This window comes from Oculina patagonica, chromosome 8 (assembly GCF_052425735.1).
Source record: "Oculina patagonica isolate OP01 chromosome 8, crgOcupat, whole genome shotgun sequence".
Lineage (NCBI taxonomy): Eukaryota > Metazoa > Cnidaria > Anthozoa > Scleractinia > Oculinidae > Oculina > Oculina patagonica.
Window position 1 is genome coordinate 16,413,494 of NC_135765.1, and position 27,685 is coordinate 16,441,178.

The following is a 27,685-nucleotide window of genomic DNA, read 5'->3' on the forward strand; positions in this document are numbered from 1 at the left end:
GTACCAATTTATAAAGCCCAACCAGAAGGAGATGGCTAGGGGGCAATTAAAAGAAAAAAACATGCAAAATAGTCTGATCAGCATTGGTACAAAAGGGACAGTGAGGCAAATCGATCTTTTTCATTTTATGCAACAGGCTATTAGTGCAAGGTATGTTATGAATGATTTTATATTGGAAAATCACAAGTTTGATTTCCTTGGTAAGGCAAAAAGGTAAAAAAAAAAATAGATAATGCGTCGCTTGTGTGAGTGGAAACCATACTCTATTAACCTTTTGTCAGCTGTGGGCTGGGGTTGGAAGGTCTCTATGAACGATGAGCAAGTTGTAAATCGCTTTACACGTCAGCTTCTTGTCTGAGATTCTTTAGTCTTCTCTTCACTTACGTTTATAGCATATTTCCACTGACAAAATATAGCAGACCATAGTACTGTATAAAGTTGCATATTGAATTTGAGCTGGAAGTTCTTGCACGTGAGGAAATTGTTTCCGGATTCGTTTACTCATTAAAGTAGAGAGATGTTGTATGACAGCCTGTTGCCAGTAACAGCATATGCCAACTGAAGCGAAGCCTTCTTAACAGGTTTTGGTGGGCTTATATCTGGAGAAAATTATATCCAGGAGGCAGAGGCTTCCAAATACGCTACTAAATCAGCTACGATAATCGATTTAATGGCCTCTGACGATGGATGTGTTGTAAAAATGTCACTCTGCATAAGCGTTTTGATTTGCACTCCTCTAGCAAACGTGTTAAAAATAAATCCTATTTGAAGTTTATTGCAATACAAGCACAATTTTTTGGGAGGACGTTAAAAGTTGAATACGAAATTAATTGGGTATGCTGTTACAATCGTTTTACCTCTTAAAGTTCATTAGGACTAGAAACGTCTTCGCTGTGGTCACTCAATAAGACAGTTATCAATGTGTTTGTTTATCTCTGCATTTGTAACGTCACTTGCAAACTTCATGCCACAAACAGGACAGCAAATTTCCTTCTTTGTGGCCTATTGGATAGCTCTATTTAGGCCATATAGAACAGGCCAAATAGAGGCCCGTAGGGTCGAGAAAAATTATTTTGGAGAGCTCCCCCTCCCTGCGGGCCGCGACTTTATTTTTAGGCCAAATGGATGATCGGGCCCCACACTTATTTGAAGGTCGCCACCGAATATTAATCATTTATTCGGTTGAAACAGGTCAAATCATGCACTGCTCTTAACTAGTAACATATATTCAAATGTAATTTTAATTTGCTTTCGTATAAAGCAAAAACTTGATCACCATTCAACAATAAAGTAATATAAAGGCAATTAAGTCTCCAAGATGGCACCAAGCCTGGATAAAACTAGATGTATAGGAGTATGGTCGATTTGCCTTATACGTAGCTGGGATTTATTTGAGAAATGACCAGATAGCCTAGACTGGCTTTCATTTCATGTCACCATAATGGCTAGATTTTTAGTTCGCGTTTATCGTAAATACATCAACAGACGAACTAACTATACTGGCCAAGATTTGCTATCACGATAAAAAAAAAGTTGCTATAATCGCATTGACTCTCACCGGGAAAATAGACTTCTTAAACTTCCTTGAGATCGTTGAAGGACGTTGAAGTATTTAATTGACAAATGTTCTTCTTATGAAACCACATGTAGGCAGACCACCCAATGCGTTTGTACCCACCCAATTGTCGTCATAAGACGAGCAAAGAAAATAAATTAAAATCTATAAGGGTTGTGAATAAGGCTCTGAAAATTACATATCTGAACGCATCTCGGTGTGAATACCTCAATAAAGTTAAATGAAATGTTAATGGACTCATGAGAGGGGTGAATAAGGATAAGCAAATCCGCCGATCCGTGATATTTTCTGGCCAAATTTGTCAGTCCACCACTATTTTCGTTCAAATCCGAATCTGTTATAGTTTCACTGCGACGGACGATAGATGCTTTTTAATGCCAATTTTAAAACAAGTTTAGTTTAGTTTTATTGCTTGTTTTTGCGACAATTCCGCCAACTTAAAGACGGAAACGAATTCGTTTAGTATCCACCATCAGAGCTTCCTACAATAAAAAGCCTGGAATCCGGGCCATAATTCTCTGCTAGTCCACGATTCGCTGTACTTTGAAAATCCGCGAATCCGCTCAATGTATCACCAAAATTTTCGCAATCCGAGAATCGCTTTTTAAGGCCAAACCCGTCAATCCGCGAACCCATTCACCCCCTCACTCATGTGTGGTGTTTTCCGGCCTTCCTGGGACGTTTGAAGCATCTTTTTAGTGTGAAACGACCTTATAAATGACTTATTTGTTCATTAGCTGAGACATATCAAGTTATTTAATATAAATTTTGTGTAGAAGAAAAGCGATGGCGACTAACAATGTGTGTAAAACATTAATTACATTTGTGACCAAACCTTATTACGCGTGTGACCAGTTATTACACTTGTGCCTTCAACAACCGTTGCATTGGCTCTCTTGGAAGCATTCGAAAATCCATGAATTTGATACGAACATACGGACTTGAGTCCTTGAACTGAAATTGCTCTATTTGCGGACAATCTTTCTCGATATTATCGAACCACATAGAAAATGGGCATTCTTTGGTCTTCTGGGTTGATCTGGCGGAAGGCCTTTTCGATGTCAGCTATACTGCAGCAATTGAATGCTCTCGAAACTAAGTTCGATCCTTTTTTTTCTCTTAACACTCGTTAATGAATGCGGTTGACTTGTCAATTTTGGCTGACCAGCAAATACAGCTTTTAGTTTCCCTGTATGACCGGACTACGCCATGATGACGTAAGAAACATGTCGAAGCTTGGTCGTCGTGGTTTTCCGAGACAACATTTTCTTTCCACGGCAAACCTACTTCGTCTTTTTTCTCATCGAAATAAAGCTCTCCAGGAACTCTTCATCATCCAACTGTGACGCAGGTGGTTCCAAACATATTCCTAACGATTCAGTGTCCCTTACAATGTCAAATGGTGTGATGAGATTGGTAGTTGCAAACTTCTCCCTCGATTTTTCAGTACTTGTGAGACCAGCAGGCAAGAGATCAAAACATGTTGCTCGCTTCTATGGAACCACTGCTGCCACCGGTTATTGATGACAGGTAGTTGAACTTTTCGGTGTTGGAAATCCCTTAGTTACGATGTACCGCCGATTGAAACGAATCCCTAAAAGGGGTTTACACTAAGCTATTCCACTTGGTTCCGCATTTTGATTCACTGGCTGTGCTATCGTTTGAAACGATTCCACGTTTTGCTGAGTTGGCATGATTGCTTTGCTTGCATTCTTGATTTTTACGATAATTTGCAAAAAAATGGAGTAACGTAGATGAGCTAAATTTCACTTCTTTTATATCCGGCCGTCAGCTCCTGTTAAACATTTGGTGAATCCGCTGACTAGTGCATTCCGCTTGTAAATATATCGGGGGTAGATCGAGGGCGCCTTCAAGGGTGAGAAACCGTCTTACGTTTCATTATTTCTTCTTCCTCCCATAAGCATACATCTTTGTTGAGTTCGAATATCGAGTACTTGACTGCCAAAAAAGTACAAAGTCGATGAGCTATACGAATTCTCAAATGATTAAAACCAGCTTAAATACAGGTGGCGTTCGGGCAAACGCTGCGTTTCGGTAAATGGTTTCTTAAATGCTCATTACATTTTTACCCCAGTAAAAACAATTTGCACCATAACCTGACATGTTTTTCATGAAATAAACGCTTTTTTACACATTATATTCGGTTGTGTACTTAAAAAATCTACGAAGTAGCGAGTATAAATTAATTTCCACTTTAAATTGTCTTTGCATTCCTGATTTCCGATGTATTACAGTTAGGTACCTTTAAAGGAGGTTTTGCTGCAGATCACGTTTTGCGTTCTGTGGAGTAACTTTGGCGGTCCATTCAACTGACAGACACTAACGTCAGGCGAGGATATTACTAAGCGTATAAAGAAAAGAAACAGCCATGTATGTTTTACACGTTCTGGCCTAGTAAAGGTCTATACAACGAAGAAACACATAAATTCTAGGCCAACTTAGCAATTTGTCGTTATGAAGAACAAAATAAATGTTTTATGTGCACGGTAATCTGAATCACGGGTACAGATAGCGTTGAAGGGACGGCGCAAAAAGTAAAATACCGATGGAATTTCTTTCGGATCTTTTTTAATTAGTAATTTTGCTTAGCTATCTCATCGCACTGTAGTGTCACATGGTTTTCCAAAAGGTTAAGCTTGCCATTGTTCTTCAAAACATGTAGCCAAGTACAAACAAATGTACTCGCTTGAGTTGTCACAGCTTATTAAGGCAGTTTTTATTCTTCACAGCAATCCTGTCGCCCTCTACTCAACTGCAGTCGTCAGTGGCCACCTCTTTATTAATAACACCTACTTGCGAGTCATCTCTGTCATACTTACCAGTGATGTTTTCAACTATTGCTCAGAAAACAATTACTACGCCTACTTCGCCAACCAAGCCGTCACCAGCTAAGCCATCAGCAACTAGGTCGTCATCAACCAAGCCATCACCAAGTAGGGTGTCACTAACCAAGCCATCCCCATCCAGATCGTCACCAACAAAGCCATTACCATCCAGGTTGTCATCAACCAAGCCATTTCCAAGTAGGTTATCACCAACGAAGCCATCACCAAGTAGGCCGTCATCCAGGTCGTCACCAACCGAGCCATCACCATCCAGATCGTCACCAACCGAGCCATCACCATCCAGATCGTCACCAACCGAGCCATCACCATCCAGATCGTCACCAACCGAGCCATCACCATCCAGATCGTCACCAACCGAGCCATCACCATCCAGATCGTCACCAACCGAGCCATCACCATCCAGGTCGTCACCAACCGAGCCATCACCATCCAGGTCGTCATCAACCAAGCCATTGCCAAGTAGGTTTTCACCAACAGAGCCATCACCAAGTAGGTCGTCACCAACCAAGCCTTCATCACCAACCAAGCCATCACTATCCAGGGCACCAACCAAACATTCACCATCCAGGGCACCAACCAAGCCATCATCATCCATGTCGTCACCAACCATGCCATCACCAACCATGGCACCCACCAAGCCATCACCATCCAGGGCACCAACGATGCCATCGCCATCCAGGGCACCAACCAAGCCATCACCATCCAGGGCACCAACCAAGCCATCACCAAGTAGGTCGTCGCCAACCATGCCATCACCATCCAGGGCACCAACCAAGCCATCACCAAGTAGGTCGTCGCCAACCATGCCATCACCATCCAGGGCACCAACCAAGCCATCACCAACAAGGGTACCAACCAAGCCATCGCCATCCAGGTCGTCGCCAACCAAGTCATCGCCAAGCAGGTTGTCACCAACCATGCCGTCGCCAACCAAGCTGTTTTCGTCATTTCCACAGCTTAACAACAAGAGGCATTATCAATTTCCCTATTGGACAATCCCCACGGCCATCCTTGGAGTGATCCTTGTCATAATCGTCGTTTTCTTGGTTCGTAAAAGCTATCAACGGGGAAAGCGTAGACGTTATATGGAGAACTACCTTCAAGATTCCACAAAGGACACCTCTGAAGGTTTCTGCCAATATATAGCTTAGTGATCAGGGTAATATGTGTTGAGAAACGGTTGAGACTTTCCTCTTAATTATAAGTAATGTAGTCGGTGATATATGGAAAAATAATGGCGAAAGTAATTCAGTTGTGACAAAATCAATTTTAACCTGCATACTTAGCGAAGACTATGCTCAATGTTCCTTCATAGTCCTCAAGTAGATTTTTTGGCAACCAACCGTTCTTTTTTCGGCTATATGGCAGTTACCGGAGCAGTCCCCTCGGTACAGTTTGACTGAGCTGAAAATAGAAACTGAAGGAGGCTCGATGTAGTTTTTTTAACCGAAGGGTGGTTGTTTTGAAAATTAAAATTATCTAGGAAGCCAATGTTCGATTTTTGCCAAAATACACCATAATGATCAAATACGACCAAATTTTAATTTTTTACTCGTCACATTGTCACAAAGGTTACCATAGCAACCACTGACATTTTCTTTTGTTCTCAAACAAGCTTGATTTTCTCGAAATCTAGATTGACTCTTGGTATTCATTTTTTTGATATGTTCAAGTATAGTAGATTGATTACCTGTACACAAAATTTTAGGAAAATCTGTAAGAGCGTTTTAGAGTAAATCAAGAATGAAGTTTTTGGTATTTTCTTATAGTTTCCTACAATCGGCAGTCGATATATTTTTACAAATTAAAGCAAAATGTCTTTCGCTTTTAGGTAATGGTCTTTGATGGTGTGAATATTTTTATTTCAGTGAGAGCAACTTTGCTCAAATAATACGAAACAATTTTAAAGGGCCTATTTTATATTAAAACGGTGTTTTTCTGAAAATTTCATTCTTGATTTACTTGAAAACGCTCTTACAGATTTTTCTAAAATTTCGTCAACAGTTAGTCAATCTACTGAACTTCAACATATCAAAAAATAAACACCAAGAGTCAATCTAGATTTCGAGAAAATCAAGCTTGTTTGAGAAAAAAAGAAAACGTCAATCGTTGCTATGGTAACCTTTGTCACTAAGTGACGGGTAAAAAATTAAAATTTGGTCATATTTGATCATTATGATGTATTTTGGCAAAAATCGAAAATTGGCTTCCTGGATAATTTTAATTTTCAAAACAACCACCCTTCGGCTAAAAAAAGTACATCGAGCCTCCTGAACGCTCATCGGTACTTGACGATGAAAGGAAAATGCCAGTACAGTAAAGATCTTTGCTCAAACATAAATTTTATCCCCTTTGCCAATTAAATTGATGTTCACTGTCATTCATTTTATTTGTTTCGCTTATGTTCATTCACTAACCTCGAGATCACCTGCCTTCAAGATGTCGACGCCGTTTGCTTTTCCTCGGTTACCGTCGGTACTGAGCTAAACCGTGCCTGCCGAGGCGTTCAACCGTCGACAAACCTTGGATGGTTTATGTTTGCTTCTGCCAATATTTACTGAGGCTTACTACAGGCTTACACAATTTAAACTTTTACTACGGTTAAGTTAATTTTTAGTTAAAACAAAGCCTACTTGAACACCTCTCGTAAAAATACGGAGTTAGTCTTTTTACGTCCTATTAAAATCATTTTTATTCTTTTTCTGCAGAAGGAGATTTACCTATCTTGCTAGAAAACCTTGCCGATGATGAAATGCTCTTAACAGCTTAGAGAGAAAGCTTCATTAACATAGAAACTTCTTTGTTTTTTTTTTTTTGTTTATTATGATGTATTTTTCACTTTCCAGTGTTTTGGGTTTGATTCAAAATAGTCGGGTTATAAAGTTGTAGTTGCCGGGAAGATCCTCTGTGCCCGGCCCCTAGTGAAAGCCGTTTTTCCCACGTTTCTTTGCTTTTGTTATATTCATTGTACTATTTGGAAAGTTTTTTAGGCCAAGAACAAATCGCCGGTGGTATTTTCGTTTCGACTTGTGACTTTAAATTAAAAAAGTAATTTCGATTGTAAGCAGTGTCCCTTCTTCTTTTTTTTAATCAGTGATGATAGGTTTAGATAAATGAATATGTGTTCCATATTATGAAATAAATACGTTTTTCATGCTGCTGTTAGTGAAGAAACAAGCTGGCCACGAGAACGAGGTGGCTGTTCTCTACCAGAGTGTCTCGGAATACCTATAAAGTCAGATCACGCACTTTCACTGACACGAATCAGTACGGGGAGACTTCGATGACCCAATAAAAAGTGATTAGGAGACCAGGTATTCTATGGTGGATCGGAGGGTTTTGATTTTTCAAACCAGTAGACCAGCGAATAAGTTTATAATACTCCAGAAGTGTGCCTAGAAAACCTGATCTACAAGCGAGTGCGCTCAGCCACTCGAGGCAGATGATTTTTGTAGGGCATAAGCGACAATCACTAATGTAAAGCGGTACAGTTGAACATCTCTTATACGGACACTGAAGGGACAGAGCAAAGTGTCCGTATTAAGAGAAAGTTTTTATATTTAGTACGGATCGGTGTGCAAAATGGAAAACTAGAAATTCCCCAAACTTTGTCACAATAAAAAATAAGCCCTTCGGAAACTATTTTAAAAAATATATAAATCAGATCGTTTGCATTTATATTTTTTAAATAAATCGATTTTCTAGTTTTCACCCTTGGATAAGGCTTCAGACTACCGTAAAATGTGTTTCGTATTTTCGGCCATGGTATATAAAATAAAACACAAATGCCACAACTTCTTCAATTACTTTTAATTTAATGACCCTTCCTGTAAATTTTGCCATTACTAGATTTTGCGAGATTCCAATTTGAATTTTTTATAAATAGTACTCCAAAGAATTATCGTTCTGTGAAATAAAGTTTTGGGGCAATGCAAACTACGAGGTTTGACAACCGAAAAAGTTAACGGTACTTGCTTGAAATTTACGACTATTGAACTTACAGTTTTACTGATCAATTCAAGAGATAAGTCGGACGTCAGCTGACATTTTGACCTAAATGCAACCATTCCTTCCATATTAAATGAATGTTAGGTATTCGGGATTGTTAAGAAGTAATTCATTAAAATAATATTACTTTCACACCAAAACTGAGCTTTAAAACTTCTTGAAGTGTTCTTGCGTGTTTGTTTATTCTAATTGCAATGATTGAAAATTCTACCTCACGTTTGCATAAGTGGTTCTATTTTGTTTTCCGCTAAGTCTAAAACATTCTCACTGAATCAGGATGACTTCACAGAACAGAAAGATTTTCTTCCTAGATTTTAGAATATGTAACTTACCTTCCTACATGCATGCCTTGGTAAGCAGCACAGCATTAGTGATGGCATGTTGCGTGACAAGTCACTTTTCCACAAATACCGACTGGTCGCCCCTTGTGTCGGTATGTAGTGTATTACATGTAGGGCAGCGGTTACTCATAAGAGTACATCCGGGATGCGAAGAGTGTGTAGTGAGCAGGAAATCGAGTACAGCAAAAACCCGCGTATAAGAACCTAACATTTAAGAACCTGTTAGGCTAAAATTTCATTTTTAAGCACCCTTCACATAAGAACCATTTTAGGCTAAAATTCTAAAACAGGTTCTTATTTTCAAAAAAGAAAAAAATAATCTCAAAAATTTATAATTAAAAAATCTTCTCAAAAATATATTTATAACACAGTCTGTACACATTATAGTTACAGCATAGTTACATAAAACTTGTCCTCCTTGAATATAATTATTAACTATTTTGCTTACCGAAGCCTCCAAGAATACTGTTATTGGACATTAAAGACCAGATCATTTAAAAATTCTACTTTATTTCTTGAAGTAAAGTTAAGAACCTAATTAAGAACCTAGTTAGCCTAATTTTACACTAAATACCATTTATATAAGAACCTGTTTAGGCTAACTTGAGAAAACCTAGGTTCTTATACGCGGGTTTTTACTGTACTGTGTATTGTCGTGTGTTCTGCTATTAAAAGCAGCTGTTAGCCTTTGTGTCCCTTGAACACTACAAATTGGCGACGAGGATGTCAAACTCAGTGGAACGAGCGTTGCCGCCCTTAAATTTGACGGGTTCTTCCTCTCAGGTCGCCGAACGGTGGCGACACTGGAAACGATCCTACCATCGATGGCAAAGGAATTACGAACGCCTCTCGAAAGAAAGCTCAATTACTTCATTTAGCGGGCATGGAAGTCCAAGATATTTTTCAAGACTTTCCTGATCCAGGGCCGATCATTGCCGAGGAGGATAACGAGTATGTAGTGTGTCTTCGTAAGCTTGATGCTCTCCAGCTCATTTTCGTTCCGAGGACAGTGTGCCATACAAGCGCCATTTTTTTCGACAACTTGCGCCTACCAAGGGGGAGTCCGCTGACAAATGTATGGTTCGTTTACGAAAATAAGCTCGTCACTGTAATTTTGGCGAAGCTTTGGAGAAAAATTTGCGAGATCAGCTGATCGAAATTATCTCCGATGTTTAGCTGAAGAAGAAATTACTAGAGGTGAATAATATTACGCTAGAAATTGCGATTCATAACGTCCGAAAGTGGGAAGCTTCACGTGAACTAGCGAGTCGAATGGTTACGCCAAGTCAAGAGCAACAAGAACCCGGAGCAAGTGGTGGAGCAGGGACTAATGCTGTTGAAGAAAGGTCTGGGCGTGGATCGAAAGGTAAAGGTGTTTGTTTCAACTGTGGAAAAGAAGGTCACTTTGCTAAAGACGGTAGTTGTCCAGCTCGTGGACGCAAGTGTAGTAAGCGTGGCAAATACGGACACTATGCTAGCTGTTGCAAGGGGGAAGGAACCCGAAGTTTGGAAAGCCAAATACCACTTTACGACGGGGAGGAAGACATCAGAGTCAAGAAAAAGTAGGTCAGGCCAATCTTGTAGAGGAATCGTTGGAACCCCCCAGGTGAGAATGATTCATTTGCTTTTACCGTAGAAGAGCAGGCATGCAATTTGGCCGCTTCTAATAAGCCAGTGATTTGTGTAGGCATTGGGGGAGTCAACAGGGATGTGTTAGTTGACTCTGGCTCTGGGAGTAATCTAATAAAAATGGACACTGTTAAAGAGTTAAAACAAAAGGGAATTGACATTCCGTTGCAACCCTGCACAAGAAAGTTGTATGCGTATGGGGGTCGTGCGCTTGAAATCGAAGGTCAATTTCAGTCAGAAGTCTCTGTTGGTAAAACGAAGATTGGGGCAGATTTCATTGTTGTCAAAGTGGGTCGTGGTTTGCTAGGGCTGCCATAGATCTTAGAATCCTTCGTGTGGATCCAACTGGAACTCTTAGTAAAGGGAACTGTAACACTGTTAAGATGGCTCCATAGGGTTTCTTGACCGCGCGAAGAATGGGTACGAAAGGGCGAGCTTGAAATGCCGGCAAATCAAAACAAACATGGCGGCTTCACGCGAGCGTGAAATTTTCGGCGAGAAAACGCGAGACTTGCGTCCTGCCAATGAAACAACACCCGTGCTTTCCTGTGTTGAGCAGATAAAAGAGTTTACAACACCCTAAAAAGGTGTTTACAACGTCCGCGGTGCTTCTGGCCGCTTTTGTGAAGTTCGTACGATCGAAAGCAAAAGAGAAAATAACGAATAGTCTCCGCAATTGTAAAATACTTGGAGTAGAATTTCAGAGATTCTGCTACATAAAGGATTAAGGTATGTCTCTAACTAACCTTGGGGTTAACAGATATTAGCACAAAAACCGACAACAACGGGGAACGCTCGTCTTTACACATCAACTCGTATGGTTCGAAAGTTCGCGCATGCTCAAATAGCGATCTTGGACAATTTCTATTCTGATGACGTAATTGTTATTCGGGCGAAAATAGAAATTTTCCCCTTGTATTTACTAGAGTTTCCTTCGGTGAAATTCCTTAAAATTTGGCATAGATGTGATACCTTTTTAACTGCCCTTTTTGCCGTTTTTAAATCTGTAAGCCAGTTTTTTTGCTTAGTCAAAAAAACACAAAATAACCAAAAACGCAAAAACGACCTGGACAACCCCTACTTTTTTTGTTTTTAAAAGTTATTTCTCATCAAATTCAATCCGTTGGAAGAATTTCAAAAAATTTCACCGAAGAAAATTAAAGAAATTTAAGATCAAAGCCAAAAAAACACCAAAAAATAGCACTTTTTGAGTAGATGAAGCTCAAAAACAAAGGCCGTTATTTTAAAAAAGAATAATGCCAACATATTTTAGTCCTTGTTTTTAATATTTCGGCAGCTTTTATTTAACTAGTTTAAAAAATAACGCGAAAATGATCTCTTGATGGGTATCACTTGTGCGCGCGCCGTAATATCTCAAAACCCTATGGAGCCACCTTAATAGCACTTTTGTAGGACAGCTCGAGGCAAAGTACCCAAGTGTGTTTCGTGGGATCGGGAAACTGAAAGGTTACCACGTGAAGTTGCATGTTGATCCTAGTGTAACAACAGTGGTTCAAAAGATGCGTAGAGTACCTTTTTCCATGAGAGAAAAGGTAACTGCCAAGGTTAACGAACTTCTTCAGAAGGACATAATTGAGAAGGTTGAGGGGCCCACAGCATGGGTTAGCTCGGTTGTTGTTGTTGTTCCAAAAGCGTCAGGGGACATAAGGTTATGTGTATATATGCGTAGGGACAATGAAGCCATTGTCCGTGAGAGATTGCCAATACCAACGATAGATGAGGTCTTGGAGAGCTTAAAGAGGAGTGCTGTGTTCTCGAAATTAGATTTGAGATGGGGTTTTCACCAGATCGAGTCGGATGCTGATTCAAGGGATATCACTGCTTTTGCCACCCATGACAGAATATTTCGGAACAAGCGTCTGAGCTTTGGAGTTAATGCTGCGCCAGAAAAGTACCAGCATATTATTACCCAGTCAATGGCCGGTCTCTGAGGAGTGGCTAATATAGCAGATGATTTCATCGTTCATGGTCGAGACAATGAGGAACATGATAAAAACTTACAGCGTGTACTGGAGCGATTTAGTGAGAAGCAGCTAACCTTGAATGCGGAAAGGTGCACCTTCAGGATGAGCAAAGTAGTGTTTATGGGCCTTCTGCTCAGCAAACATGGAGTCAAGCCTACTGAGGAAAAAGTCAGAGCTGTTGCTGAAGCAAGTCAACCACAGACACCCTCAGAAGTTCGTAGCTTCTTGGGTCTTGTCGGATTCAGTGCCAGGTTTATCCCGATTTTGCAACAACTGCTGATCCCTTTAGAAGACTTGCAAGAACTGTTTTTGTGGGGCAAGGATCAAGAGAACTCATTTCAGAAATTGAAGAGCCAAGTTTCAATTGCAACAGTCTTAGCGTACTTTGACAAGGATGCACCTACTCGTGTTATTGCAGAGTTTAGTTCGGTGGGGCTCAGAGCAGTGCTGGTCCAAGAGAAGAATGGAGAAAGTCGTGCTGTCTGTTACGCCAGTCGTAGTTTAAGTCAAGTGGAGCGCCGCTATAGTCAAACCGGAGAAAGAAGCACTAGCCTTAGTTTGGGCATGTGAACGCTTTCACCTCTACTTGTATGGGCTGCCGCAGTTTGACCTCGTTACAGAACATAAAGCACTCAAAGTAATCTATTCAAGGAAGTCCAAACCTTCAGCCCGGGTAGAGCGCTGGGTTCTGCGACTACAACCGTACAATTATCAAGTTTGTTATGTGCCATCCAGAAAGAATATTGCAGATGCCCTCTCCCGATTGACAAAGATACCTGCCTCAGACCAGTCCCAGGAGGACGATGGATACATACGCCTGGTAGCTTTGCATGCTGTCCCCGCAACAGGCGCCTTGTGTGTGACCGTTCATTAACACACACTCAGCTGCAAAAATCTATCAAGCTTTCATCGAGCCTCACTTCATGTACTGTAGCTGTGTATGGGATGGTCTCAGCCAAACTTTAAGTGATAAGTTGCAAAAACTATAAAACCGCGCTGCAATAATAATTACGAAATCTAGCTATCATGCTAGTGCGGATTCTCTCCTTGAGATGCTTGTATGGGTGAGGGTCTCAGTTAGCCGAACAAAGCAAAAGGCAGTTATCATGTTCAAAACCCTGAACAAACTAACGCCCCCATACATGCAAGATGTGTTCTCTGCTTGTAAGTTTCTCCACAGCATCCGCAACTCTGAGAACCTTCTGCAATTATCTAAACCAAGAACTAATTTTCCGTGATAAAATAAAGTTTAATTCTCTTCTGTTCTATTCTTATCTTGTTATATCATCCATACATAAAATTATAGTCGGGGAAATGCCGTTTTGGGACATCGTCGTTGAATTCTCCTCATCAGAGTTCTCATCTTTTAATTTAATCATTAAAAATAACTTAAGTACACATACTCACAAATACTCTTAACTTTCCTGCACATGATAGCTAAGTCAAAGCAAAGAAGACCTGTGACGCTGTATTTTTCATTTCTTTTTTCGTTCTTTCCTGTTTTACAAGCTGCGTGTCTAGCAGAGTTTTTCACTCGTCTTTGCTAATCATCGCCATTGAATGAAAAAGTAAAACTGTAGTGAGAAATGACAAATAGAAGTTTCCACAGAGGAAAACTTAATCTAGTTTTCTATTAACGTCAACACAACTCCAACTACTGATTGTACAGTTCGATGGCGGCCATCTTCGTACCCCAAAGAGGGACACAGACATGGCAGTTACATACCAGATGCTGTAATTTTCTCATAATTATATTTGTAATAATTTGGTTGTGAAAAAGACTACAAAGCAAAAATTTCGAGAAAACACTTATTTTTGCCTGCTCAATTATCCGATAGTTTTCTGGTGTTTTTCATCCAAACAAACAGTTTTTGAAACAATGGTGAAAACCACCAACAGCGAAGTGAACCCGCACTTTGGCAAAAACTCAGGGCAAAAACTCAGGGCATTTTGGCAAAACTCAGGAAAGCGCCTTAAACAGATCTAGAACTATACTTTTTTTCGATAGGCAACCCCCTATAGCTTCGCCACAAACAACGTTGAGGCTTTCTTAATCGACAAATTACGTAGGAGGGGAATGGGATTGAAAAATAATTAAGATACTCTGAGGGACATGCTGCTGCGACAAATATCCCTATGTGTATCAGCACCGTTAGAACATTTTTAAGAGCATGCGCATAGTGCCTATACAAAAGAAAAACGTTCTGTCTCGGTTTCTAAGTACCCTAAAATGTGCTAGGAAATGGATATGTTTGGTCTTCTCGCAGACCCTCAGTTGTTAATCCAGAGACATATTTTTTTTAAAAAAACCGTAACTCGCGACACTATCAGCGTTACATATTTAAAATGAATGATGGCTGGTACAGAAAGTGTTGTTTTATACAATGTGCATAGCGTGAAGCTAAATGTACATTGTCGTAAGAGCTTGGCGAATGCATGGGACATGGAAGGTGGGGTAGGAGATTGTACGGCTACCTTTATATTCTTGAGGCAGAGACGCAAATCAACGCTCTTTCTGGCATTTCTGAGCTGATTTCATGACATGATTTGCCTGCCAACGTTTCTGTTCCTGCTTGTGATAGATTGTAAATTTAAAAGTGTCCTGCATATTTTGTATTTAAGACCTTTTTGACTGAGAGGGATCAATCATGCAGTCCGCATTTTTGATGTAAAGTTGTCATTCAGTTCAATATTCTTTTGTTCAAAGCCAATCCAGGGTGCCGCAAAGCGGAACAAAACGGTCAAGTGGCTATTTATATGCAAGTAATCACAACAGTAATCACAATCAATATCATTGTTTTGTTCAATTCCTACTTCTGGTTTCTTGGCATTCAATAAACTTGAAAGCACCATCCAAACCTTTAAAGTTTAAATGTTATGCCACTTACTAATGATGTGGGCTTAAACAAAATCTTAACTCGATTGCTGTCTGCCGTTCAATGAAAAAAAATAACAATACGTTATAAACTCATTTCTTCTTTGATGTTTCTAATGCCTTTAGGCAAAACAAAATGACGCTATGACGTCAGTAGTAATTGGCCTCTCGTGCTGTATTGGCCATGCAGCATTTACAGCAGCGTGCATTTAGCGTGTTTGCTTTTAGCTCGGGCGTCAAAATGGGGAAAATAATACTGATGTGTTCCGTTTTTCTGGCTTGTTTCTACCCTGGAACAAGTGAGAAAGATCTGCCAAATGGGCTTAAGGGTTGGTTAATGAAGTACTCTATTGATGGGCGACATTTTCCAGAACAGGAAGTTAGTAGTGATGTCAAGAACGCACAGAAGTCGAAACTCAGCCAAGAAAACATGTCTGGCTTGGCTCCTAGAGTTTATTACGCTAGCAAACTCTTTGGTCTTGGCTACAGATCCTTAAATCCAGAAATACCTCAAGTGCGCAAGGTGAGATTTTAGAGGCCTTTAGCATATTGTAGGCTAATCTAGAAGTTTTACAGATTGCAGCTCTGAAGTGCTCGATCGCTATCAGTAACTTTATCGTCAGTCATGTGCAACAGAGGTCTTTAATGCACACTTTCGTTTTGTCGTTTCTATAATGTACGTTTTGCAGAGTTCTTGACATGTCAAAATTGATCTTTCCGTATTACTATGGAGTATGTGTAGTTAACAAAATATTTTATTATAGTTTAACCATGCAATCTCACAGTCCTTGTCGCGCCTACAATCCATCCTATAGTTGGCCCTTCTCAAGTGGAAAGAAACTTGAAAGCAAAACTCGTTACCGATTCCACAAACTTTAGGGGTGGGAATACCTCATTTTCCAATGTTTGATTGTTAAACTTGCAGACCCATGTAATTGGCTAGTAGCATTGGGGTGCTAAAATCTTTATACGTTTAGATGAATCATCGCTTAGAAAAAATATGCGTGGTCATGTTTTTCCGCATTTCTTCGTGTTTTTGAACTCTTTTACGAATATGCACTAACTTACGAACTTTCACTGTAGAAAGTGAAAGTGGTTTAGTGGTTTAGGGCACTGGTATTGTAATCCGGAGGTCCCCGGTTCAAACCCTGCCCTTGTCACTAGCTGGATTTGTTTCTCGGTTGTCCCGAGTTCAAATCCTCGATCACGCTTTGTATATAGCCAACTGGTCTGCCTCGTGCCAAGTGGGATTTTTAACCTTGTTATGTTCGTTTAAAGTTATTTGTTTCCTCTGTTTCAGTGGCATGCCCCTGTAAACTAGCTATCTCGTTTAGATATGAATCTAAGTTCATGACCACTATAAACGTAATATATAAGATAGCGAAAAATATCACAGGAATAAACTCCCTAAAGCCAGCTAACAGTCTTATTATGCAAATATTTGTTCTTATTAATAAAGGTTATTGCATGGAAAGCAAAACTTTACATCTGTTTGGTTAAATGTTATGTTATTTTTTTAACTATTCCCGCCGAATAACACCCCAGTTAAACACAAGCCCTGTACAAAGATCACGTCAACTCCGACTCACTTTTAAAAGGTGAATCATGATCACATCCAACTGTTGCCCTCACACAATTTCTGGACTTTTAGCTGCAGCTAAGGGGAAAAGCTCAACCCACTGAAATTTATTGCATGTACAAGTCGTTGAATTGGTCGCTTTGGCAGGCAGTCCCTGTATGTTTAAAATGAATCTTCTGGTAAATCTTGCAGTAGTCACGCAATATTTATATTTGATGGATGAGGAGGTTTCGCATAATTTGCGTTGAGCACGTCGAAGCTAGCTGTAATTGTAAGCCACAGAGGCCTAGCACGCAGGGAACGTTAAGTAAAAATGCTATTATCCTCTTGCGCCCCTCATAGCAAAGAAATGCCCTCCAGCACCATGGGATTGGTTAGTTTTTGGATTCATAATTTTCTATATTAATTAATTAAATTAAAATATTGTTAAAATGTCAGTGGCAAATGTACCATCAGATTGCAATATCATAAGCACGGTTGCTTGTCAGCTGTCTGATTTTTAATCAGACATTTGAAGGAAATGATAATGTCTACTTTTCTTTCTCTGCTTTTTTTAAAGTATGAAATTGAAAGTAACAGCATAAATTATGTGAAGGAAATTGCTGGCGCAGGAAGAGTTGAAAGAAGAAAGGTAAATATTTAAAATTGACACCCTTCTTTGTATTTATATTGAGTATTTAAAAAGCATGGGAAAACTTCATTTAAACGGGTAACTGGAGAGAAATTTGTTGACCACTGTTATCGTAAGGTGAACCTGGCTTTGACAAAATTGTAGAAAAGGCATTATATAAATATGTCATTATATAACCTTAAAAAGGGTTCGGTCCATACGTGTAAAATACAAATAAAATATTTTCATTTTTTCCCTTCACTTCGCGCCTTATTTGAATTTTGGCCGACTGGAATTTCGTGACGGTAATCAACGATTTTGCGAAGCGCCCTACGTTCACAAAATTGAAGTTCATGGAATTTTACTTTGACAAAATTCTTAGGTACATTCTTTACGTTCACCGAGGAAATAGAGTCGATAAAGAAACTTTTATTGAATTCTTAGCTGGCAAGTGTGACTGAAAGACACCCTACTTTATAGCCACATTTGAGAGAGAAAATCTCAAAAGTTGGGTCTTAAATTGATGTTAAAGAGCACATATATAAAAAATAGTAAGTTTGTTGTTGAGTTTTTGTTGTGGGTATCCGATAGTCAGTGTATTGGCACAGTTATACACCAACAATACGATAATAATCGGTACCACTCAAATGTTTCCAATATCATAAACTTCCCATGCAGGTTTAGTCTTCAAGCTGTCGTATGTCAGTGCCAATATATATTTGAATGAAAAGATAACTTTTACGTTGCTTTCCCATTTTCGAAGGTTGAAACTGAAAGTAACATCATGAGCAATGCTAGAGAAAGTTTTGGCAAAAGAAGATTTAAAAGAGGTAAAGGTAATTCGTATTTGGTACTTCAAATGCTATGAGGGATTGGAGTTATAGTTGAAGCCCACACTGGCTTGGAAATATGTTTATTGTTTGTAGTTTGTTTGTGCTATGGTGGTGACAGTGGCTTTTCCCCGTGCCAATTTCAGTAATGGTGCAATAGGTATTTGGGCATTGCACATGCAATACTTCTGCAATTTTCTCTCCTACTTTAATTGCATTAAAAATCTAAGTAGTATCACAGCCTTAAAAGAACACTCGTGTAGAGACAAAAAACACTAACAATATGCATGGAAACACGTCTTTGCGGCCTTCTCTTTGTAAATCATGTTAAGATCTGTTAATAAAACGCGCGTTGAATGTCCTTAAAGAAATGCTCTACTTATTATGAAACCAAACCTTGCCCCAGTTTTATGACAGTATTAAGACATAACAAGCCCACTTAGGCAAGATTACAACTTCATTAAGAGTGTTTCCGTCTTTTGCTTTTCTAGCTACAAGCCCACCTCAAGCTAAAAATGCCTCGACCGCATCCTCCAGGCCTTGCCACTGCTATACCATACCCTTTCTCGCTGGTACACATTACACTGTACGCTTCTTCCCGGCACTTCGTTTTTCCTGTACATTTTTACTTTTTATAACTGAGTCTGAACACTTGTACGCTTAACACTTTTCTTCACTTGCCTTACTACTCTGTACGTAAATACCGAGAATGAAAACCCAAAATAGAAGAAACTGCAACAAATCCTATGGATTATTTTTATTATTATTCCGGAGTGGTTTAAAAATTGACCTAATTAGTAATGAAACTTTTTTTACATTTTAGCTCCACCTGCAACAACCGCAAAACCCGGTACCACACCGATTCCGTCTTGCTCGAAAGGGTGGCTCCATTGCCAGAACACATCTATCTGCATAAAATCAGAATGGTTATGCGATGGCGTTTTTGAATGCCCACAACGCTGGGATGAATGGCCACAAAACTGCCCGAGTATGTTACAGTGATGTTACATTTACAGTTTCTGGTGTCTTATTCACCACGTCGGTTGAAAGTGTCTGCTTATAGGAATTTACAGAAATGCGAGTCATCAATTCATGGAGTGTAATTGTTGAGTATGCAACTATTATGTCAACAATAGCCTAAGTTTAAATTAAATATATCAACAATAACTTTACATTATCATTAAAAACGTACACACATCGACAATAGTTTAATTAAGTACCTTTTTGTCCCTCTTCGTAACATTTATAACACATTTTTTGCACTAGACAAGTACAACGAACTAATCATGGTCACCGACCGCGAAAGTTTACGTGTCTAATGTCTAGTTTAATAAATGGCTTACCTCAATTAACAGAAGCTAACAGGCTATAAGAGAAGCTGAACTTTTCATACACAATAAAGCTCCGTACATTCCTTAAAAGCCCTAAAGTATTTTTAAAATGTTGACAACTTCTGAAGACAGGTTTTTAATTGCTTTTATTTTTCACAGACAACAGTTTACAGGTAACAAATATTCAGGCAACACCCCTTCCAAGTGGGACTTCTGTCAACATCACCTGGCATCCAAAATTTTATCAGCCTCCTGACTTTCCACTTGTTGGGTACAGGATCTATTACCGGTCAGTAAAACAATAATTAGCTGTTTTATTGCAGTTTAACAAAAGATGTTTTGGAGTGGTTACTGACACTTTGTTTTTTATGGGACTCATAATGAACCGTTGCAGCTTCGAGTCCTGGCTGCTGTCGCTAGGTCATATTCTTGAGAAAGACACTGTAGCCTTCAACTGCCTCCCTCTCCATCTATACTGCTTACTTTGGTTTTTATTCTTATTGTGACGTGGGAAGCAAGCTGAAGTTGTGCTATTTACTTTTTAGGGCTATCACTCAACACTTTGTACATGTATTGGACGCCTGGCATGTGGAAGACACGGAAAATGCCAATAATCACGTTGTTTCTCATCTTCAGCCATGCTCAGAATACGAATTCAGGGTACAGGTCCATTTAAAAGGATTTCCACCAGGGCCGTTCTCAGCCACCACAAAAGCAAAAACTCTAACTGTTCGTAAGTAGCAAGCGGTTGTGAGCAGTGTGATCCTGCACTCTTACTTCGATAAAGAAAAATTTCGACAACAAACACCAACCATAGGAAATAGCCCCCCCCCCCCCCCCCCCCCCCCCCCATCTAAGATGTCCTTAATTAAGCACTTCCGAGTAATTATATGCCCATGGTCTTATTTCTTATGTTTTGCTCTTAAAGAACAACTAAATTCATCCTTATGTCATTACAATATTTAACAGACTTTTTATGTCCTTGGTGATTGTAGTTTTTTTTGGTGATTCACATCGCTATGTCTGGAACGTTTCAGTAGTCTTATGTGCAAACAAAGCTTTCAACACACTAAGACCCTCCCAAATATAAGGACGACCACTTTTGAAAATTTAAAGATCCTCCGGCAGTAAGCTATAGTCCAAACAATAACTTTCTAAATAAGCCTTCTTAATGGACAACTGTGATTGAATTTCTCAATTTATATTTACAGCTATTGTTCCCCTCTCTTTTATTTTCTAGAAACAACTGCTCCAAAGAACGTGCAACACGAGTTGAAAGTTTACAATTCGCTGCAGATAACTTGGGATTCGCCAGCATTATTCTGCCATTTGATCACTAATTATAAAGTAAGGAGGAATATCGTCACACTGGTGAATCTTTTATGAAATGGAATAAATCAAAAGGAAAAATACATAAGCACGCAGAGAAACAGTAAATACGAAAATAGTGCTGAACAGGAGCCATCACCCCGAGAGTCAATAATTATGTGCTTTACTCGTGGGTCATTCTTTTCACGCATCTGTCTATTTTTAAAACAACGTTTGCCGTAAAGAAACACTTTTTCGTTTTCGATGTATTGTAACAACAATTTATTTTTATCTTAAAGTATTAGTTTAACTGTTGGAGTTTTGATGTGGGGGCGCGCTATCTACCGGGAGCTCGGGACAGCTGAGATCAGTTTCAAAAAAAAAAAAATATTAAAGGTGCGGGAAACGGTTGACTTCAAGGCTTGGTACGGAAAATAGATGCTTCGGGTGATTCGCATACGGCGCCCACTAAGAGATCTTAGATTAACGTTAAAATGTAGTTTAAGAACGCTTTTAGCTTTAAGAGTGCTTTAAAACTGAAGACAACCTTGAATTTTTGCTGCTACATCGTATTCAGTAGTGACATTATATGACCATTACACTTTTTACACATAATGTCGCCAAATAATAAAACTGGTATTCAGTTGAGAAAGACAAAGGTCTTGTAAAAATACCAAAAGTCCGCTCTGCTGTTTTATTAGGTGAGTGAACAAAACTATATATGCTGGTGCACCAAAAGACCTACACCTTCAAAATAGAAAATAAAGTTATCACTATGAGTGTTCGTTTTATTGTAGGACTTCTTCATTGCTGACGCTTCGGAGAATCAGTTTTTTCTGGCAGTCACTCATGTTCGTCACTCATGTTTTCTCATGTTCGGACAACAATCTAATGTTTTTGTTATGTGCAATCCTAAACAAGATCTAGAATACCGAACTTTATATGGGAGGCCCTTCCTGGGCATTCGAAGTCTTTTGGTGGTTATGAATTTGGGGCTAAAAATAACAATTAACTTTGATACACTTATAGTATTGTGTAATACTTTTGTTTTTTGACAGGTCTATTACAGGCAAGAGGCGCAAAAGGACTTTCATATTATAGAAACTGGAAATGTTCAATTATACCATCTAACAGGACTTACAGGAGAAGTAACCTACATTATTAAGGTTAGAAAGGACTGGAAAGGGAAATGATAAACTTAATACTATACAGGTAGGAAGCTGTAAAAGGACTTTTAGTTACTAATTAATTTATTATTTTTATTTTTTTTGGGGGGTGTGGTGCGGTGTGGTGTGGTGTGGTGTGGTGTGGTGTGGTGTGGTGTGGTGTGGTGTGGTGTGGTGTGGTACATTATCGATGTCATGTACCGATTACTCAGGACAACATAACAGTATAACTGCTACCTTTAATTGAACATTGAACGATACATTCCCTGGCTGGTGTTCTATTATCCGAACTTAATTTTGTCAGAGATTTCTGTGGTCGACTCTATTCATAACTTTTTACTATCAGTACTCCGTGCATCAGGGTGATGTCTTGGCACCAAATCAAATGTTAGTTCTCGTGTCAGTTAACACGATTGCGTCAAACATGAGCCTCGTCATACAATGATCCCTTGATCCCTTCTAGCTGCAAGCCTACAATGTAGCAGGTGGTGGTGAGTTTTCTGCTCCTCTGTATGTTTGGATGCCAAAATTACCACAGCAGCCATCAGGTATGACAGAGTTTTAACACTAAAAGCATTGTTGTGCAATTTATAATATACGTTACTAAGGCCAATTTTAAAGAGTTTTTTTCTACCTAATCCTTAGCCTTAATAGCCAGTCATCTTTGTTTAAACGTTCAGTTAGCTCCAATTATTCTCCCGCTGCACGAGAGACATAAAAGAATGATTCCCAAAAATTACACGCTGATGACGTAGCACAAGGGCTCAGAGATGAGTGGGATTTGTTAAGGGTCTCGGATTGGTTACGCGTAACATTCAAACGAGTGCAACAGCTATCCGGAGACATTACACAGATCTCTGTATAGCTTTATTATTGGCATGGAAATTTAAAGGTTGCTTTCCAGTGCAAAGAGTGATATCTGCTTATCAGGCTGTTAGGGCATGCGGTAATGTACTTCTTTATTGATGGTCTTACTTACGATTGTGTGTTTAATAAACAAATTGCTATTTATTTCAGCACCAGTGTACAATCTGCATCATACATTTGTAAATGACACAGCGGTGGTATTTACTTGGGGAGTTCCTATGTCACATAATGGCAGCACAGTGCCTGTCTTGGTAATTACTGCCATGACGATATAAATAAAGTATACTAATGAAAATCAAGTTCGGTTATAAAAGAGGTATTGCCTGGCCAATCGATATCCCTACGAAAATCTAAGCTAGATAAGAATTTCGTAATGAAGATGAAGTGTTCAACATGACTCGAGCATGGGACAAAGAAAAATTCTGAGTCCCCGTCGGGATTTGAACCCGTGGCCTCCCAGATACCAGAATTTCGTATGAGGTAAATCTTTCGCGTCCAGGCAATTTATTGTTGTTGTTTTTTCTTATTCTCTTTTTTTCCTAGAATTTTTCGTCAGACTGAATTCCTTAATACTAATTTATCAGGATTAATTCTTCGACTGGTATCTCAGACGTCTCCCTCACATGCGAGGGGTATTGAGCACGCAAACATAGATCAGGTGTACACTTGTTAGTTAAAAAAACGTCTCAATTATGTTTTGGTAATTTCCCACTCCTGATCGTCGTGGAATGGGTAACAAAATTCGAAGTATTATTTTACAAGCTATTTATCGACACAAATTGTTCTTGGATTTCTCTATCACGAGCTCGCAAAGCTTGTAAGTGTTTTATTTTAGTGCTTTTTATAGTATTCGATTTCGCTTTGTTTATTATCATGTTCTTTTCAGTCGAACCAAATACAAATACCAACGAATAAAGATTGAGTTAAAATTCACAATACTCATGCAAGTAACCAACTGCTGGTTTCTTCTTTCTATTTAGGGCTACAAAGTGTATCAAATGACAAGCAGTGGTCTTGTGCTCCTTGCTACAATTAATTACCGAAATTACACACTCAGCTCATTGCACCCTAGTTCCACATACTCTTTCACAGTAAAGCCATACAATCAGGCTGGTGAAGGTCCAGGGGCTATAATTAACGTCACGACATTAGGAGGTGAGTTGTAAACAGCATTTTGTATTCTCTTCACCACCCACCCTGTAGTAAACGCACCAGCAATAAAACTTTGTCGTTGGGTGAAACTTAATCTATTCTTAACGACGTGAAACTTGACATGATTACCGGTGGTTTCTAGGACATAAATATAGAAATATATTTCACTGGGAACGGCAGAAATGACGGAATACAACAAAAGAAATACGATACAAACGAACGAAACGACATTTACCTGATGATTAGGATACGTGAATGGAGGTATACAGCATAAAGGAACTTCGTTAAACTTGACACAAATATACATACTGAGCTCTAAAGACCTATTATGTGATCATAGCCACGGTGGGCTGGGGGGATCTTATACACCCCAAGAAAGGGGAACCTCTTTTACGCGGTATACGCATATAAAATGGTAGGGATTGGTTGGCTGGATTGCACAAAAGGGTAGGGAAAACTATGCTATGTCGACGATTCGAATGCGTGCATTAAGAGGGACGGTGTCGAAGCTTTTCACAGCCGCTTAAACTCGATAAACACCAACATTCAGTTTACAGTGGAGTTGCCCACAACAACTATGGGCAAGAACAGCATAGCCTTCCTGTACACCAACAACACCGTTAATGGGGATGGTAGGATCGAGGTGGGTGTATACCGACTTCCATTCACACAGCCCAGTGCAAAGCAAGAGAGCTGTCGTTAAGACTCTAATGGACCGAGCTAAGTGCATTCCATCAACAACCGCGCAAAGACAAAACGAGAAACAACGCGTTATTAATGACTTAAAAGCTAACGGTTATCTCGAGAGCTTCATCAAGTCAGCTGGCGAATCAAACAAAACAAACACGCAACCAAGAACCCAGGAGAATCCGAAGGCATACACGTCCATCCCGTATGTGAAAGGAGTGTCGGAGCGCGTTCGACGGATTTTGAGCCGCGAAAACATCAAGACAGCGTTTATACCAGTACGAACGTTAGGAAATATCTTCAAAAAGCCCAAGGAGAAATAAAGAGCGGTTGAAAGGAATTGTATACAAAGTGACTTGCAGGACATGCTCATTTGCATACGTTGGGGAAAGCAAAAGAAGCTGGAAATCGCGAGATGCCGAACACAAGCCCGGAACAAACGGAAATATCAACTCCGCGATTAAACATCATGCAGAAATCGGCCACGACATACATCCAAGTTACGCCGAAATTATTGAAACAGGTGTAAACAGCAAGAACAAAAGACTGTTTCTGGAGTCCTTACATTCTTTCCTCGACAAAAACACTATAAACGAAAGAGCGCCCTACCCAAGGGTTTACGCATCGCTAGTTGGTCCCCAGGGGGGCAACAATAACGTCAATGTAACTTATTAGAATTCTGCGAACCTTGCAAAATCCATCATTCTCTGAAGAAGACCGCAGAAGGCGATCAAAAATTTAGAGTATCCTTTTTATATTTTCAGATCTGTTTAAACCATTTATATATTTTAAGATATTCTGTCTTGATTCACAGAACTGCCTTCGACACAGCCATCAAAGTCGCCTCTGTCCTCCACTCCATCGCAGTCCAACCAGTTGCCGTCATCGTCGACTCCAACCCAGTCTAACAAATTGCCTCGGCCTTCTCACATGGAGATAATCGCGCATCCAACAAAATCTAGCCAAAATCCAACCACCAAACATGACAAGCCCGACCGTCCCTATTGGGCAATTGGCGTGGCAGTTGCTTGTGTTATCCATATCTTAATCGCTGTATACCTCGTTCGAAAGAAAATATGGTTGGAACAATCTCAACGCCCCGCGTTCTTCGTCTTTAGAGATGAACAACCGACATCCCAAGAAATGCAGCCGTCTCAAGGAGGACAATCGTCTAAGGTATCCATCAATAAAAAAGCTTTCATGGGATGGAGAGAACTTGGATCAATTTAGGTTTCTGGGAAACTGCTCACCTACCCCTCCCCAAACCTAACATTTTGCCCAAAGCGATAAGTAAGGGTTAATGTTAGGTTTGGGGAGGGGTAGGTGAGCAGTTTCCCAGAAACCTAAATTGATCCGAGAACTTTTTATAAATAATCTTTTCAGGCGATATTTTATTATTAACGTCACTAGAACATTTATTTAAAAATTTGCTCCGTGAGAACACAACGTGCGGATGCTTTATCCCCGTGTTATAGAAAAGGCAGGAAGACCGGTGTCATCGGGAACATTTCTCGTGGAATGTCATGGGAACGAGGTTGGGAGTGCGTAATGTTTTGTTTATAGCTTTTTTTGTTAGATCAGACGAAATGTCCAAGCCTGGCATTTCTCATTTCCCTTTATATGCGGATTCGTTTTATATTTTGCAGACTGAGAGATGATGCCACTGTTGTTGTACTGAAAAAGCTGGATCAATTTAGGTTTCTGGGAAACTGCTCACCTACCCCTCCCCAAACCTAACATTAACCCTTACTTATCGCTTTGGGCAAAATGTTAGGTTTGGGGAGGGGTAGGTGAGCAGTTTCCCAGAAACCTAAATTGATCCAAAAAGCTCACCGATGATGAGGCACGTATCACAGCTTAGACAAGATTAACCATGAATCATGGAGCAACCCCAGTGCATGCAAGATTAATTTTTTAGCGTAACGTAACGTTTTAGTTTTAGTGTTAAGGTTTTGTTGTATTTCCAGTTATCATATAGTAACAGTTTTCAGACACAAACAATTTTCATTTACCTGATTCAAAAATCGTTGATTCTAGAGAAAACAAAACCGTTAACGATGCGAGCAAAATGTTTACTAGGAATTGGAAAAATCATCGTCATCTGTCACAGAATAAACATGATAATAAGACATGTTGCATTAATCATGCTCTTAAATCTCTCAAAGAAAGAAAATATCTTTATTATCAATGAGAGGAATATTACTAAGTTTACCAAGGCTGTCTACCCAGAATACCACTGGGTCATATCGTTCATGGTTTATGCATTTCACGTGGCCAACGTTTCTTCAACCAGGTCTTAATTACCGTTTTGGAGGCTGTATCACAGTTTTGTAGCAAAATGTTTGTTTATATTTTTTTCATCTACTTTATTTTCCTATGTACCTGTACCTTTATTTTCCTATGTAAATTGTAACAGATTGTAAACTATGTAACTTAATTGTAACTTACGTCTGCTCTTTTTTTTTTTCTTTCCTTTTTTTTTTTTCTTACACTGTAACATTTGTATAATGTTGAAATGGCAATAAAGATACTTTAAATTAAAAAAAAAAATGTTTGAGACCGAATTGTTTCATATAGTCGCTGTCCCTTCAAAAAAATGGTATGTACAAACTCTGTCCGTGAAGCATTTCATTAAGAGGCTTCTGTTTGGAAATGTGTACGTAACACAAAAACGAATTCTGCGTCCATAACTGAACAAACCCCAAAAATGTGTAGGGCTATATTTTTCAGTAATTTTGATGATACGTCAAATTTTCCACCGAGAACATATAAGCATACATTGCAGTAAATCGGGACGCATTCTGTATCATTTATGGGTAATAACTAAACTCTATTATTCTTTATCAGTGTATTGTTGTGAGTTTAATAAATAAC

At 39.4% G+C, this 27,685-nt stretch overlaps 2 protein-coding genes across 2 annotated transcripts in view; both read left to right on the plus strand.

Moving 5' to 3' along the window:
- LOC144663921 (phosphatidylinositol phosphatase PTPRQ-like) overlaps positions 1-7,485 on the plus strand; it is a 39,086-nt gene extending 31,601 nt beyond the window's left edge. Inside the window, exons 14-16 of the mRNA XM_078525012.1 lie at positions 4,922-5,291; positions 5,379-5,571; positions 7,152-7,485. Coding sequence (XP_078381138.1) covers positions 4,922-5,291; positions 5,379-5,571; positions 7,152-7,213 — 625 coding nt within the window. The 3' untranslated portion in view covers positions 7,214-7,485. The remainder of the gene's footprint in view (positions 1-4,921; positions 5,292-5,378; positions 5,572-7,151) is intronic.
- A 7,957-nt stretch (positions 7,486-15,442) lies between these two features.
- Positions 15,443-27,351, plus strand: LOC144663929 (uncharacterized). Its single transcript, XM_078525022.1, has 14 exons — positions 15,443-15,804; positions 17,420-17,491; positions 18,234-18,306; positions 19,124-19,288; positions 19,791-19,920; positions 20,177-20,364; positions 20,872-20,978; positions 21,998-22,105; positions 22,569-22,653; positions 23,123-23,223; positions 23,953-24,127; positions 25,626-25,987; positions 26,458-26,488; positions 26,634-27,351. The coding sequence occupies exons 1-13, from the start codon at positions 15,466-15,468 to the stop codon at positions 26,467-26,469; spliced, it is 1,917 nt and encodes a 638-aa protein (XP_078381148.1). The 5' UTR covers positions 15,443-15,465; the 3' UTR covers positions 26,470-26,488; positions 26,634-27,351.
- The last annotated feature ends 334 nt before the right edge of the window (positions 27,352-27,685 follow it).